This window comes from Candoia aspera, chromosome 1 (genome assembly GCF_035149785.1).
Source record: "Candoia aspera isolate rCanAsp1 chromosome 1, rCanAsp1.hap2, whole genome shotgun sequence".
Taxonomy (NCBI): domain Eukaryota; kingdom Metazoa; phylum Chordata; class Lepidosauria; order Squamata; family Boidae; genus Candoia; species Candoia aspera.
Genome location: NC_086153.1, coordinates 305367078 through 305384016, shown reverse-complemented (window position 1 = coordinate 305384016; position 16939 = coordinate 305367078). Strand labels below are relative to the sequence as shown.

The following is a 16939-nucleotide window of genomic DNA, read 5'->3' as shown; positions in this document are numbered from 1 at the left end:
CAGACCCTGTGCGTAACCTGGGGGTTCTCCTGGACTCACGACTCCTGCTCAAAGAGCAGGTGGCAGTCCCGGCCAGGAGGGCCTTTGCACAGCTGTGTGTTGTGTGCCAGCTACACCCATTCCTGGACCAACAGGCCCTTCTCACAGTCACCCATGCCCTAGTCACCTCCCGTTTGGACTATTGTAATGTGCTGTACATTAGGCTGCCCTTGAAAAGTATCTGAAAGCTTCAGTTGGTTCAAAATGCAGCAGCCTGCATAGTTTTGCACAAGCCTAGACCTGTGCATGTGTCACCTCTTTTGTGGGAGCTGCATTGGTTGCCAATTTGCTTCCAGGTCCAGTTCAAGGTGCTGGTTATCACCTTTAAAGCCCTACATGGCTTGGGGCCAGGTTATTTGCAGGACCACCTTTCCCCAGTCACATCTACCTGGCCCACCAGAGCGGGGAGGCACGGTATGCTGCAGGTCCCTTCAGTTAGGGAGGTACATCTAGTTGGGCCAAGGAAAAGGGCCTTCTTCATAGTGGCCCCCTCCTTTTGGAATATCATTCCCCCAGATATAAGATCGACCTCCTCCTTGCTCCTGTTCTGGAAGGCCCTGAAGATATGGTTCTGTCAACAGGCCTGGGGACCCCAGGCAGCTTCGGAGCCAATCAAGTGGCTGATATGAATGTGTTTGCTGCCACCAGGGGGGGGTCTATCGTGTTTTTATGGTTTTTAATTCTGTAAGCTGCCCAGAGTCACCAGGTGTGAATTGGGCGGCCTTATAAATCTGTCAAATAAATAAATAAGGAACTTCCAGTTTTCTACAAAAAAGATTTAAAATAGATCTTTTATATGATGACCCCTTTCATTTTTATGGCCACATTAACAATCAAAAAGGGCCTTTATGAGCAACTGAATTGAGAAATACTACATCTTTATCACCTCTGTTAGGTCATAAATCTTTGAATCTGATTATTGACTTCCTTGCTCTATAGACTGAGAACATTAAGCGAAGCATTGTGTTGGTTAAAATGCAAAAATATTGCTGTTTGCTCTCTTGTTAAAAATTTCCCATAACAGGAAAAACCACTGGATAGCAGCCAGAGCCTTGGTTAAATTCATAAAGCCGAAGAAAGAGTCAACCAGAGAACGATTGAAATCTTCAGCAGATGGCTCTGTGCCTCAGTTGGAAAGCATGGAGGCAACAGGTTCACAGTCTCCATCACAGCTGCCCAAGCAGCAGAAGAGCCTGGAAAACACCTCCACAGAGTCCAGCTCCATGGAAGACAAAGAGCATAAGAATGGACCCATGGCCAGAGGTAGGTGTTGCACTTCATTGGCTCTGAGTGACTTAGCTCTGTAGCACCATCTTGATTAGCTTTTGTTGACAAGGTTTGTTAATTAAGAAAATGTTGGGTTTGTAATCCAGCTACAATTAATAATCACTTCTATCTGGCATAGAAATTATGGGAAATCAGTAAAAATTAAATGCACTTATTTTAAACAAAGCAGGTAAAATATGTTTTCTTGGACATTTTAACAAAATGTGATTCAGAACCTAGGTGAAAGAGCTAGCCAAATAGTCCACCTTATGAGGTAAAGTTTACAGAGAGAGAAGAGTGGTGCATTCTGTTTTCAGAAAGATGGTCAGATCTTGCTATTTTGTAGAAGAAATGTAAGGAGGTGGGCATTCCATACTGAAAGTATAGGCTTTAAATTGTTTTCCCTTTCCCTTCATCCATTCAGTAAATACGGACTTCAAGGGTAGGATTGTTGACACCAGTCTGCTCTTGTGCAAATAGCAAGAGTCTGCTGGCATGGTGTTCCTTGCCAGCTTCAGGACCAAGCATGCCACTCTGGAATTTTGAAAATTAACCAAGTGCTTCTTTTAGAAGGACAAAGATGTTTGTTTCTTTTTCTTTCTTTTCTTTTCTTTTCTTTTTTTTTGCAGTGCAGACTTATTTTTTATAGTTAAGTACAAAGTGCATCACAATCCTCAGCAACAAACAGAGCTTTTTCTATAGTGACTTTTGAGCCCTCAGTGTTCTGAAGATTCATTTTTATTATGACACCATAGATTTACCGAGTTGTTTTTGTTGCCATTTTGTTGTTTTCTGTATTCTTTTTGTGTTCTTTTAAGATTGTAGTGCTGTTCTTAGACTTGTATTTTTTTTTCATTAAAACAGTCTTGTGGATCTCTTATAAGGAGATCTGTATAAATCAATGATTGAACTATTGTACAACTGTTATATGCCATAATATACATGCTAATTCTACATGTTTATCAAGTGTTAGGGCTTTCAGCTACATACTGTGATTTTTAGGTGCATTCTATTTAATAAGATCTGCCTCTAATTGCATTGATGGGTATTTTTCACTTTATGGGACATTTCCACAAAGCAAAAACATTCCTCAAAGTTTGTTTGTAGATCTGTATAATTTTTCTGCATTGAAAGTGTAGTCTGACTTGGTGACAGCAGAGGGAGCAAACAGAAAAGCAGTAGCAACACAGACCCAAGTATAAAAAATGTGAAGGATCCTTAGTAATATATGATCTTTGAATATGTTTTTATTGTATTATTTGTCTCAGTAAAGAACTGAGTAGACTGTATTGATAATAATTGATGGATAAATAATTGCTTCAATTAAAAACATTCCTGGAATAGACTAGAGCTAAGATTATCTTACGTTAACTCAAGCGCCACAAAACCAGGAAATTATGTTGATTATCCTAACACATGCTTTTGATCTGTAATGATGCTATATAATGCACAAGATTCATAAGTTAATTCAGGATCAGGGTGATGTGGGATATCTTTGATGGTCTCAGTTATTCCATTCTTCCTATTTGGAACTGGTCCTGAAAGTCCAAACAAAAATGAGGATTATGGAAGCTAAGTTACCGAGCAAGTCCAAACATGGTGCATCATGGGTTGCATTTGCTAAGACATACAAATCTGAACTCTGAATTGTTTGGAATATTGTTTATATTCCCTGCTTTATGATGCTTTGGTCAAGAAATGTGTGTTGGATTAGACTGGGGATGTACTATGCTTCAGATCCAAAGCAAAAAAGGTGTTGTGGGGTAGGGATGAGCATGCATGTTGACTTTTCAGAATGTCCTTAAAGAAACAGTATTTTCCTGAGCCCACATGGTAGCTGTGCACTCCCAGGAAAATAACAATTTAAGTTAAGAGGATGCCGACAAGGTGCTTCAGAGTGGGTTTGAGCACAGAAGAAGATGCAGCTTCTTTAAGGCTGTACACCTACACATATTGCAGAGCCCCTTTTCAGCTTTGAATCTGAAGCACACCATATTCCTAGTTTAGTCTATTATATTGAATAGTCAGGGTTCAGGCCTGGGTATGGGATTGAGATGGCATTGATTGTACTCTAGGATGACCTCTCGATGCGGGTGGTGTGTCCATCCTTACTCTTCTCAGCAGTTTTTGATACTATCTCTCATAGTATCCTTCTGGAGCATCTCCAGGAGTTGGGGGTGGGTGGCACAGTGTTGTACTGGTTCTCCTCCTTCCTCCAGGGTAGGTTCCAGTTGGTGTTGATAGGAGGGGAGAGATCCAGCCAGTGGCCCCTCCTTTGTGGGGTGCCTCAGGGCTTTGTACTCTCTCCCCTCCTGTTTAACGTCTACATGAAACTGCTGGGTGAGGTCATCCAACAGTTTGGGGTGAGGAATCATCAGTATGCTGATGATACCCAGCTTTATATCTCTATCCCAGGGTACCTGAGTGATGCCATGAAGGTTCTGTCTCAGTGCCTGGAGCCTGTGTGGGCCTGGATAGGGCGCAACAGGCTTCAGCTCTTGGCTTTTGGACCTCCTGGTTCCAGGAACCTTCTATCTTTGATTCTGGATGGGGTGGCACTGTCCCCAGACAGACCTGGTGCACAATCTGGTGATCCTCCTGGACTCATGGCTCCTGCTCAAAGAGCAGGAGGCTGCTGTGGCTAGGAGGGCCTTTGCACAGCTTAGGGCTATGAGTCTGTTGCACCCTGGTCATGACCACTCATGTCCTTGTGACCTTCACATTGGACTACTGCAATACACTTTACATGGGGCTGCCCTTGAAGAATATTCGGAAGCTTCAGCTGGTGCAAAATGCCACGGCACGGGCAGTTACTGGTGCCAGTTACCGATCTGGCAGGACGGGCATGCTCCAGGTACCATCAGCTAAGGAGTGTCAGCTGGTGGGACCCAGAAGGAGAGCCTTTTCTGCCATGGCACCCACCCTTTGGAACATCATTCCCCCTGAGATTAGATTGACTCATCCTTGTTGGCCTTTCATAAGGCCTTGAAAACTTGGCTTTATGGGTTACAGCCCATCTCCTGGTTGTATGGAAGATAGGTTAGATCATTCCCAGCTGCTGTGTGTTTTTATTTTTGTTTTATATTATGTATTTTGTATTTTGCATTTTTATTTGTTTTATTGTAAGCTGCCTAGAGTCACATAAAACTGAGATGGGTGACTATATAAATTGAGTAAATAAATAAATAATTATGAAGGTGTTTGTTGCAAGTATGCAATTATGATGTATGTTTAATCATAAATGCTACAGCAGCCTTTCTTAACATTTTTACCTGTGGAGGAACCCTTGAAATAATTTCCAAGTCTCAGGGACCCTCTGCATAAAAAAATATTATATCTACAGCTAGCAGTGCATGGCGTGCAAAGTTCAGAAAATGTTGTTTTTGGATTTTTTCCCAGTCACAATCTCTCATGGTACCCCAGTTGAGAAAGGTTGTACTAGAGGCTGCTGCTGTACTTTTCTACTTATGTAAAGCTTATCTGGTGTAGAATGCGTAGTCCTTTTTCATGTTAACAGATTTCTTGGATGTTTGAAATTACATTTTAGTTATTTCTGTTACTTTTTTTTCTCTTTTCTGGGGTCTCTGGGTGATAACATTTAGCAGCTCAACATAAAAAGATTGCCTTTTTGAGAACCACAAGCAAGCCCAAAGAGAAGTCTCCTAAGTCTCCATCGAATAATTCATCTCTCTCTAATCGCCTCCGGTTCTGGTCATCTTCTGACACCCCATCCTCTCCTAATGAACCATTTTCTTTCTTGGAAACCAAAGATTTCTAACCTCTTTTCTTATTATTTATTTCCAATGCATTTCCAGTGTTTTATTTTTAAATAAATCAAATCTATAGGCCCTCTATACACAATCATAGATGCTCAGCATATAACTGAGACAGAGTAAATCCAAGACCAAATCAAGTCAACGCGGACAACGTTTTCCCATCAGTAAAATGAAGGACCTTATTGCACAATGTGGAACATTTCTTCAGTGCCATACACTTTAATGGGGCATGAGATACCGTGCCCATACTTTTGCAAGTGCTATTGGTGATGGTGCACATACTGCGTAAGTGAACTTGTTGTGTACTGCACTAATGCTTTGCAGATTTGCCCATGTGCCTTATGTCCTGTCCAGATGTTGGAATAGATTTCTGTTGCTGTGTCACTGGCAATGCATCCTTTTTATAATATTCTATTCTGCATTAACTATAGCTCTCCTAACACCAGTATCTCCTATATCCATTGTGCTGCTTCTCTGTTGTCTAATATAATTGCAGTGCAAACAGGAAAATGCAAAGACACCTGCCATTGATAAAAATAGCTTGATAATAATCTGTCTTGCTTTTTTTAAAATGCTAAACCAGCCGTATCTTAAAAATAGGCATTAAAGTTGATTTCTGTCCTGTGATGAGCAAACACCATTGGAGTTTGATAGTAAACAGCCACAATTGCAGCTATGCTTAGCCAGCTAACACTAAATAGCATAGCAATGCATCAGAATGATGCACTAACTATCTTCAGCAGATGCATGTCTAAATGAAGCTACATGAAATTATTTGTCCTCTGCTGCTTCAGCTCTGGCATGCTTTATTATGTCTGGCATACTACTTCAATAGCATGGAATAGTTTGTGCCTTTTCTTTTCCTCTTTCTGCTGTTTTACTTGGCTTAAAAACTTCCATGCTGTTAGACCAGTTTTGGGATGAGTGATTTCAGGAGCTTCTAAAATGCAGGAGAAATTATATATATAATTTTAGATGAGCAGCTTGGTCTCCTTATATTTTTCTCAGACTTAAAAAAAAGTTTTGTAAATAACCCAGGGCTTAGTTGTTGTTTTCGTTGTCTGTGCCACTTCTAATTTCATGGAGATCACTCTAGAAAACAATTGGAATGTGAAAGCCTCCTAATCAGAGCTCATAAAACATTCAAGTAGGACAATTTTTCCAGAAAAGAAAGCATTCAGTTCTCCCCCATATTACTGAACGAATCTTGCTTCATTACTACAGCAAATATGTTTAGTAGAGTGGATTGGATCACAGTATAAAAACATATTAGCAACAGAAATCCCTAAAGGACATGATTTGTTGCAGATGTTGAATAGAAATATTGAACAGAGTCTTAGAGGCCAAATCCTACTCAAGTTACATTTTATTGTTAAGCTTAACCAAACAGTATTTGCACAATGTGATTCTCTACATGTTCCTCCAGAGTAAATTCCACTTAATTTGGTATAGTTTACTCCAAAACAATTGCGCTTAAGTTTTCAGCCTTGGAGTAATTTCTGTGACTCCTCCCCACCTCCCAGTCATACGATGTACAGTATATATAGCTCCTTCTGTTTCATAATATGTGTAAAGGGCTATTCATTCTTTTGTCACTCATTAACTGCTTGCTGATCTGACATCAGGTTGGAAAACTGGATAGAAATACATAATATCTTACTATAAATGAAAGCACTGTAAAATCAGCATAATTTAATGCTGCTGCAATGGGTACCTATCTCTTATTTCTACATGTTTCTACATGTTCCCATTCAACGTTAGGGGATTCAAATCTGAAGAGAGTTTCTCACTGTGGGGGCAGCAGTGACCACATTGAAAATGCAACTGATCCTGCTATTAAACAGTGTTATGTGGAGTCAAATTCCAGGACTTCCTTTGCTCCAACTACCTATTCAACTTTTACCTCCATCTCTAGACAACCAAACAGACCGAAAGGTATATGTATAGCTTGTCTACAGTAACTTCATTGGGGATTCTATTTCAGTAAGGTATTATTTGTCCCTGAGAAATAAAGTTTGGAAGAAAGAAAATATTATTTATTTATTTATAACCTTATATAGCCACCCATCTTAAAACAACTCTGGGTAGCCAGTAAAACAGATATCGTTGTCTGTGCCACTTCTAATTTCATGGAGATCACTCTAGAAAACAGTTGGAATGTGAAGGCCTCCTAATCAGAGCTCATTCTTTAAAACATTCAAGTCGGACAATCACAGATAACCAATAAAACAGTATAAACAATATAAAACTAAAAGCAGAAAAACCTGGCATCGCAGCCACACTTCTCTGATGCATCCACCTTCTCGTCCCACCCTAGACCTTGCCCTGTTCCCCTTTATTGGGGGAAAAGCCAGGTTTTAAGTGCTGTCCATAAGGATAGAAGGGTAGGAGCCTGTTGGATATCAAGGGGGAGGGTGTCCCATAGGGCAGGGGCTGCAATGGAAAAGACACGCTTCTGAGGACCCACAAGATGGCAATGTTTAAGGGAAGGGACTTGGAGCGTACCCACCCTATCTGTTTGGGTGGGACAGAAAGATGTCCTCGGGGAGAGGCGGTCCTGCAGCTAATGGCTCACATTATACTAGCCAATTAAGCATATCACATGCCAAAGAGTAAACATTTCTTTTAAAATGTTAACATTTTTCAGGCCATAATTCAGATGGTGACCTGTATGAAAATTCCCCTGAGGCAGAGTTTTCCAATAAGCAGCACAGTAAGTTAAGGCTGGTTTCCTCTTTGCCTTTGATTCTGATCCTGGGGTTGGATGGGAGTGAACCTCAAACGTTCAGGATTACTTTCTCAGAAGAAGGTAGCTGCAATGGGAGGAATGAGGTAGGAAAATCCTACTTTAGAGACAAGTTTTATCCCCAATTCTTAGGCGTCAAAATAACATAACTTGAAAGGAAATATAGACTCCTTTGTTACTACTGAAGATGTTTCTTGGAAGATAACCAGCTGTTTGATACTGAGGCTCTTTAGTCCATCTACCCCTTGCTGTCAGTACTGACAGGTAATAGTTTTCAGATAGAGATTTTTCTGCCCCAACCTGGAAACACTTGCCTGCAAAGCATTTGCTCTACTGTTGACCCATGTTCTCCAGGAAGTTGATTTTAGAGGGAGATTATTGTGATGGAGAAACACTGCCTTCTTTCTTTCTAACCTGATATAGCCCAGAAGCTGAGACTCCTCTCAGACTCTTATTTCTGTTCTTTCTTTTTCTTTTTAAAATTTCCTGCAGTGTCTGGGCCAAATAGCTTAGAGAACAGAGAAAATGCATTCACTAGCAGCAACCCTTTAAACCTGAAAGGTATGATATTTTCACAATAATATTCATGTACTACAGTCCCTTAATTATTAGGCAGGAATAGATTAAGATTTAATAAATTAAATCTTAATCTCTTGGGCAGGGCTTGCATTCTTGTTCCATAGAATGCAGATTCTATGGAATGCAAATATTAAATCAATATTTGCATTTATAACTAGGGTGTCCTTAGCCCATTTATAAGGATGTGCTCAAATATTTTTATAATTAGATTTAAGACAAAGATAAAAACTACAAAAAAGCAAAAAAAACCTACAAAGAAGAGAAAAAAATAAAAAAGTGTGAAAACAAAAAAGAAATTTTAAAAAAAATTACAAGAAGAGGTGACTTCTGACTTTTAACAGCAAGGATATACAACAAATTTTCCATAATCAATCCTTTACTCTATATTAAACCAAAATCACATTACTTCTATAAATCATTCCATTGGCACATTATAAAAATCACTAAATACAGTTGCTCCACCCCCTTATATTAAAAGAAAAAGAAACACACACACACACATATCTCCTAGTCAACTCCCCCACCCCCCGCAAAGATAACATTTATTTAATTATTTCCTTCCTATGTGCTCAAGTATTTTTTTTTAATAGAATAAAAGAAGGTGACTTTGATGTCTTTGAATCTCTTGATACAGGATCTTTTGACCATATTCATGACAGATCAGAAAGTTTTAGCAGCGAAGACATGGTGCTAATGAAAGAGATGCCTGGCACACCTAGAGATGGTCTGTTTTGTTCCACCTCTTCTGCAGTTGTGGGTTCAAACACTAAGCACAGTTCCTCATTTAATAAGAATGGCATGTTGTTCTGTGATATATCTCAGAAAAGCAATCAAATACAGAAGCAATCTGTTAAGCACCAATCTGCCTCTCCGGGTAATGAGATGGTAACCTTAGAAGAATTCCTTGAAGAAAGCAACAGATTATCTCCAATGAATGTAAGCAAATTATCCAGAAAACACATTTTTGTATGGGGATGGAAGCTGGTAAGAATCATCAAAGGGAGGTGCTAGATTACATACAATGGGACCCTGGTGGTTCTGAGTGCTCGATAAACCTGTGTGTAGTTCCACTACCAAGACTCACTCTGTCTGTGTGTGTGTATAGTCTTGTTGATAAAATTCATGGACATTATTGTTAATTGGAATGATGTATTAGCATGCTTAATTTTGTATGTAGGTAATTATAGCATTTCAGTTTATTTGCCACCAGAGGAAGCAGAATGGAGGTAAATGTAAAGTGTATAAGTTATTGGAGTATTATTAGAGTAGGGGTGAGCAATGTTTGATACATATGGATGTCTTACTACTGCAGTATACCTTTTAAATAGAAATAACAAAGGCTAAACTGGCATGCAGACAAAGTTCTGACCTTTATTTTATTCATTTGCAAGAATGCACCCCAGTGTTTGTTTGCTTGCTTGTTTTATGGGGGGGAAACAAAAGTAAGATAGAATGCAACCTCAAAGGCTAGAAAGAGTTTTGAAAAAACAATTTCACTGGTTTGTCTCCTGGTAAGTTGACATGCCCTCTATGGCAGGAATTTTGTGAGAAATGTCCATTTTCAAAAAGAATATCGACTCCTTAATTAGGATGAAATGTCTGGAGGCCCTTAAAGAAAACAGCCTATAGTTCCTGATCTCACTGTTTCCATTAGGCTGTAATCCTTATAAAGTGTCCATTTCTATGTACAATTAAAATGGGCTTGTATTTATGTTAATTTAAGATTGCAATCTCATTCTCACTCCAGGCATACTCAGATGCCACTGTCAGGCATTAATCTCAATATGGTTAGCATGCAACTCAGTTATGAAGCCCGGTTTTTATCTAAGCTGATCTTCCGTAGATATTAATAAAACATTTTAAAATAAGCAGCTTCATTAATACCGCTAAACATTCTACTGCCTATGCATGCTGAGAGATGCGTCCTAAGTTTGTTTACATTTTGGAAAGTAGCTGTCCAGTCATGCCCTGCTTCACTGGAATCGTTGGGAAATGCTCCAGCTCTAAAATACCCATTTGGTCTGGATGTTATACCAGATTGTTCTTAAATTATGACTATACAAGCATGTTGTTTAAAACATTTTATGTTGCCCTCTATGTGTTCTCTTTTCTGCTTGAAAATTATTCTACCCAAGAACTTCAAAACGTTTGGGGATTCTTTCTGTGTGTCTGCTTGCACCTATGGTGGCAAATAAACTGAAATCTGTGGCTGTGGATACTAATGCATAGGTGCAGCTGGTTGTAAATAACTTAAGTTTGCTCTGACCCTGCATTAAAACTGTTTTGTATTTCATGCTATATGTAACTTATATGAAGAATACCTATTTTGTGGTAAATAAATAATGGCTATTCATTCAGATTCTGATTTTGTTTCATATTCCCCCGACCCTCTTTTTAGGATATATCCAGTAAAGATGACTTGTTGAGTGACTACTTCAGAAAAGCCAGTGAGCTTCCATGTACTGGAGGTCACTTTCCTCAGGCACACAGGAAGGAGCCAAGCAAGACACCTACCAGTTATGTCACTCCAACTATAAAGGTGCCTGGCGCTGCTGAAGATGGAAAGCCAACTAAACCAGGCCACTACGTGAAACCAAATCTTAGACCGTCAGAGTCAGAACTTGGGGCAAACTCCAACAAGCTTACTCGTGCCTCTCGAAATCAGGCCAGTCGAGCATCAAAGTCATTGGCATCCCCTCAGCAGAACAATAACATGGGCAGGCAGAGCGCATCACTGAACCGGGCCTATAGCTTGGCTTCAGCAGATCTTCTCAGAGCCACTGGCCCAGATGTGTACAGACGGTATGACAGTCTTCCAAAGACTGTGACTGCAGATATCCAAATAGGCAAGGACTCAGAAAGCCAGACTTCCCAACTGCCTTTAGCTTCTACTTCTCAAAACTCTCTGAGAGAGAGGTCACAGTCTGCAAAGATAACGGGTTCTTTGCAAAGTGTTGATTCTCGCTGTCGACAGCTTGATGTTAGGCGCCTTTCTCTTGCCCCTCCAAAAGATGAGAAGTCACTTTTGTTTCCTCCATTTTCTTATTCTTCCACCACTTCTAAGGATAATCTTTCCTCTCAACCACATGAACGGGCAAAAGTAGATTTGGAACAGCACTGTTCTCCACAATATGCATCTAAAAGCAAATCCAAGCCATTGTTGCAGAGTGGGGAGGTGGCCACTGTGACTCCTGTCAGAGTTGTTCCCAACAGTACAGAAGGGAACAATCCCCAAGGAGCTGGATCAACTGACATCTGTGTTGCCAAATGCCAAAATCCATCACCAGAAATTAAAGTTTTGGCAGGGGGCACTGAGGAAACAAACAGAGGGCTTGGTTCCAAGAACCCCCCTTCATCACCAGATCCCCCCGTTGATCAGCAAACTGTTTGGTATGAATATGGCTGTGTGTGACTCCTCAATTCCGCTTTGCCAAGGATTGTGTAAGATATGCTTCACTACTGAAAATTGGGTGACACTGGGAGTTTTGCTAAACACTGTGGTCTTAACTGTCCTCTGGATGCTTTACAGTTCAGTAGAAACGTGTATTAGCATACTTGAGATTGAAAACTGGAACAGTTCTCATGTCTAGAAGACTATTTGAATGATTTAAGCATCTCCTCTTCCTCCTCCTCTTTAAATCTAGGATCATGCTCACCATAATACAGGGTGCTTACCATTTGGTCTTCTTGCGCCTTTTGCAGGCCCTTTTCTTCTTTTACTGTTTGGGAAATTGTATCTGTGTGTTTGTCTACTGAGCTCAAGCCTTACTCAGTTTTAAGACAATTCCATTTTATTTTTAAATACCAACTTTTTACAAATCTGAAATGTTCTTTTGGGTGTTGTTAAAAGCAGCATGATGCAAGCATACTGCCTTTGCACTGGTGGTTATCTCATTACCAGTCAGAGGCTTTCTAAACATCCTGGCTTCTTTGCTGTACTTACACTAGAGTGCAGTAGAGATGCTACTTTTTTATATATGTCTGATATTTTTATTGAAAACACTGGAAGTAATGCCCCTTATTGAGGGGCATGGTCTCTTTTAAGTGGCAACTTTTCATGCACTGGACTGATCTGTTTACTACTCCGTGCATTAAATTACTTAATGGCTCCACCGGTTGCCTAGAGAGTCTGTACAGTCAGTCTCCTCTCCTAATGTGTACAGTTCTTTTGTCTAAATGATATATAGGAGATTCTTTTAATGATGCTCATGGCTATTGCAGTGTTGAAACTTGCAAACTATTTCAATAAATAATTACAAGTTCAGGCCTTGGTTCTAATTTGGTCAGCACGATCTGTAGAAACCAAGTTCCATTTATATACGTATTTTTATGAAATCGTATTTATGCCCAGATGAAATATTTTACTCTGTGAGTTTAATTGGCTTCTTGTGCGTATCTCCTGCTTTGTTGTTTTGCTTATAAAGAAATCCTTCTTTCTAACAGATTGACACCACAAAACTTCTCTGGATTTGTGATTTACGACAGAAAATACTGAATCTGTAATGGATCTCACACAACCAGCGACTAGAGTGTGTCATAGTTTGTAGCAATCACATTGTGAAAAGAGCAGGTTTACCTGTAATAAAGACTTTTTAAAATACAAATATCTGTCAAAACTATCACTTTCTCCCAATCAATTACAGTCCCAGCACATCTGGAGGCTGTCATGTTGGGGAAGGCAAGTTCCATGTAGGTGTCTGTAACTTGTTTGTTAACAAAGTTCTGTAAAATTTCTTCTTAATGCAAGTTCGCTGTAAGATTCCTCCTTGAGGGGGTGGGTAGGTATTGAGAAGAAACTGAGTTATATTTAATGGAATGGTCCATTACTTTCTGACTTTGCATGAGTGCAATACAGTGCTTCATCTAAGTAGAGGATGTCTGTCCAGCTTATATGGAAAGGGCTTTGTGAATGTGTGATAAACCTTGACACAAGTTTAACGGATGTGATGGATTTGGCTCCACTGGCTCCCATAAGCATACCTCTAAGCGCGTCACTTAAAACCTTATTACGCCCTTCCCACAACTCCTGGGAAGATCCGCAACCGTAATGGAGAAATTCCTCTCTGCTTTGGTTTACTCTGGAGGATGCAGGCAGCAATCTTCCTCTCATTGGTAGCTTGACCATAGGGGAGAAATGTGGCTAACATCAGGAATTCAAGTCTTTATTGTGTATATCGAGATTAAAGAGCTGAAAGAAAGTTGAAAAGGCACAAAAGGAAAAAAAAAAAGACATAATGATTTATGGAAAGGTTGAGTTTCTAGTATGGAATATGGTGACAAAATGTGGGCTGGACTATGCTACCATTAGATGAGCCTACATCAGTAGCTCCACGTCAGACTGGTAGGAAGCATGGAGTGGCGTACTGTAAGGCTTCATTCCAAGCTCTGTGCTGTTCAACATCTAAATGTTGTAAATTACTTGGATGACAGGCTAGAAAATAAACTCACCAATTTTTCAGACAAAGGTGTGGCAAATATCTTGGAGGACAGCATGTAGATTTAAGAGGATCTTGACAGGCTGGAACAATGAACAGAAACTAGCAAGGTGAATTTCAATGGAGACAAATCCCTACCATAGGGTAAGAAGAATCAAAGGCATGAATATAGGCTGCAGGGCATATTGAGCAGCAGTACGTGTAAAAAGAATCTGGGTGCCTTGGATCCCAAGCTGAACATGAGCCTAAAATGTAACAGCTACAGAAAAGGCCAACACAATCCTAGATTGCATCAACCAAAGTCTAATGCCAAGCTCAAGAGGAGTAACCGTTCATCTATTGCATTGTTCGTGTACCTTGAATATTACAGCCAGTGATGGACATCCCATTTTAGAAAGGGCATTATCAAATAAGAATGTTAGAGAAGGCAACCAAGATGATAAGGAGCCTGGAAGGAAAAACATACAAAGAACAATTAGAGGCACTGGGCTTGCTTAGCCTGGAGAAGAGAAGAAGACAGGGAAATATACTTGATGATAAACTCAATATGAAGCAGCAGTGTGATGTGGCTGCAAACAAACATTGTTTTAGGCTTCATCGATACAAGCATAGTTTCCAAATCACAGGAAGTAGAAGTTCCATTCTGTTCTGCTAGACTGGACTTGATCTCAATTTCTGTGTCCTGTTCTGGGCAACACATCTTTAAAATAGAATATTTTGAAAGAGATTACAGAAATTAAATTATATTTAGCCCTGAGGGGGGGAAACCAACCTAGTTAAGATGTAACAGGACTTTCATACAAAAGTGCCAATACCGCTTACCTGTCATCCCAGAGCACAGGACATGGAAAAATGGTCTTAACTTAACAGAAAGGCAGATTGTACAAAAAGCTGTGAAACCAATGGCTAAGCAATATTGCATTGACATTCGTTGGAGATGCTTGAGCTTGGATTCTAAGCTGACTGAGGAGTTAGAATCAGTCCTAAATGTCCACTTTCTACAGTATGATTCTCCGAGATGCGCTACATAACAACCCTCCCACAAACACAGGTCTGCTCCCAAAAGAACCACTAATAGAAGGGAGGTCAACAGAATATGGAAAGAGGCCGAAGATGGAATAGGGCAGGAGTAAGCCACTTGTTGTCTTTCAGGTCATCTATCCTACAACTCTATCTGTCCTGACTTTTGCATTGTGGACTAAAATTAGTGGAAGTCTAAAAGGTTTAAGAGGCAATGGGCAGGCTTATCTCTCTGCTAAGTGATTGAATTAAGTTTTAAAATTATGAGAATATTGATCGTAATGTTACTTAAAATGTCACATTGGGATATCAGGCATGAAGACTTGAAGGAAAGAACAGTTGCTTTAAAATGGCATATCCTTCATTTGTATTTTCAGTAAACATAAGTACAGTAATTTTATTCTGACATTTCCAAAGTTAAAGAGGGGGGTAGGATCCTAAATTTGCTATATAGGTTAAGACATCTATTCATACTGTGTTTTTTCCCCACTACTTTTAACATGTTTTCAGATGTAAGGTTTGTTATTTTTCCTGCCACCAGACAATTGTTTAATCTTGTGTTTATATTAAATCCTTATCAATTGTTGCAGCACTAGGCAAGTCTACTGCTTTTTAAATTAAACTGTAAACAGCGAAATCACACAAATAATGTGCAGAAAATAGAGGCAATGGATTGTCCCCTAACATAATCATGCATATGCACATATCTGTAACTTTAGGATAATACTTTGTCAGATACATAAAATGAAGTGAAATCCACAAAAGGTTATGATTATATATATATATATATATATATATATATATATATATAAATATATAATGCATCTCAATACAGAGGGTGCAAATGTGTCTTTTCACTCCTTGTTCAGCCAGTATGATCTACAGATTGGAGCCAGTATTGAACTAATTGCAGAATTCAGTACTGATGGGCAAGGAGAAAGCACAGGAAGGTAAATTGGGTTAACATAGAGTATATCAGTGCTAAAATAACTCAAGAGCCAGTTTGGTGCAGTGGTTAAAGCAGTAGGCTAGAAACCGGGAGACCATGAGTTCTAGTCCCACCTTGGACATGCAGCCTGTTGGGTGACTTTGGGCCAGTCCCTCTCTCTCAGCCCTATGAAGAAGGCAATGGCAAAACACTTCTGAATTCTTGCGCAGAAAACTGCAGGGACTAGTCCAGGCAGGAGTCAACAATGACTCAAAGGCATAATAATAATAATAATATAATAATAATAATAATACTCAAATGAAAGACTCAAAGGGAAAGGTAGTTAATGCCAGTGTCCTGGAATACCAATAACTATCCAAGTGCTTTCAAATAGCTTCAATCAGAAAGTTTAGATCTAAACTGGTATTTCTGATTGTGGAGATTCAATAGTTCTAGGTTTCTACATATACTTGAATTACATGTGTGTGCGCGTGTGTGTGTGCATGCACATACATGTTGATACAAATTCAATCTCAGGTCATAATTCCTGGTGGCATTACTGGAGTTCAGCAGATCTTCTGATTGTCCATGATGATATAATGCCTTTTTAAGCTCTACATGGCAGTTTCTTGGCAATTCATTGATTGATTACGTGCCATCAAGTTGGTGTTGACTCTTGCCGACCATCGATAGATTTTATCATGATGATCTATCCCTGTCAGAGGCACTTCCTGAAAATCAAGGGGAAGGGATTCCAGAGAGTAAATGTACTGACTGTAGTTAAGAGGGCAATTGGACAGTCCTGAGATCTATAATGAAGGCCAGGGTGGGAGGAGTACATTGCCTAGAATGCTGTGAGAAGGGTGTCTGTGTGTGGGGGGGTAAGTTTCAAATGAACATTGGGCTTTTTGGCCTCTGGACCATTAAGAGGCCCTCTGGTGATGGCTGAATAGAAGGCTCAGATGCATCTAGGGGAATTAACTCCAGTGCCTCTGGTGGGCACCAGGCTGAGGAAGGTTGCTGGGTGGTACTGACAAGAAAAGCAGCTGATCTGCTGCTGCTGCTGCTGCTGCTCCTCCTCCTGCTCTGCCTCTGAAAGCTCTACTTCGGGAGGAGGTTAGTCAGACAAGCCTCACTCAAACATCAATGC

At 39.9% G+C, this 16939-nt stretch overlaps 1 protein-coding gene across 2 annotated transcripts in view; it reads left to right on the top strand.

Annotated features, from left to right (window-relative positions):
- The window catches only part of CCDC88C (coiled-coil domain containing 88C), a 113218-nt gene extending 100208 nt beyond the window's left edge, over positions 1 to 13010 (top strand). The window contains exons 25-30 of one of the 2 annotated variants that reach the window (XM_063290236.1): positions 1064 to 1302; positions 6843 to 7016; positions 7729 to 7794; positions 8320 to 8388; positions 9041 to 9342; positions 10805 to 13010. In XM_063290236.1, the coding sequence (XP_063146306.1) occupies positions 1064 to 1302; positions 6843 to 7016; positions 7729 to 7794; positions 8320 to 8388; positions 9041 to 9342; positions 10805 to 11818 (1864 nt within the window). In that variant the 3' untranslated portion in view covers positions 11819 to 13010. The remainder of the gene's footprint in view (positions 1 to 1063; positions 1303 to 6842; positions 7017 to 7728; positions 7795 to 8319; positions 8389 to 9040; positions 9343 to 10804) is intronic. The other variant, XM_063290235.1, reaches the window with a different exon arrangement.
- The last annotated feature ends 3929 nt before the right edge of the window (positions 13011 to 16939 follow it).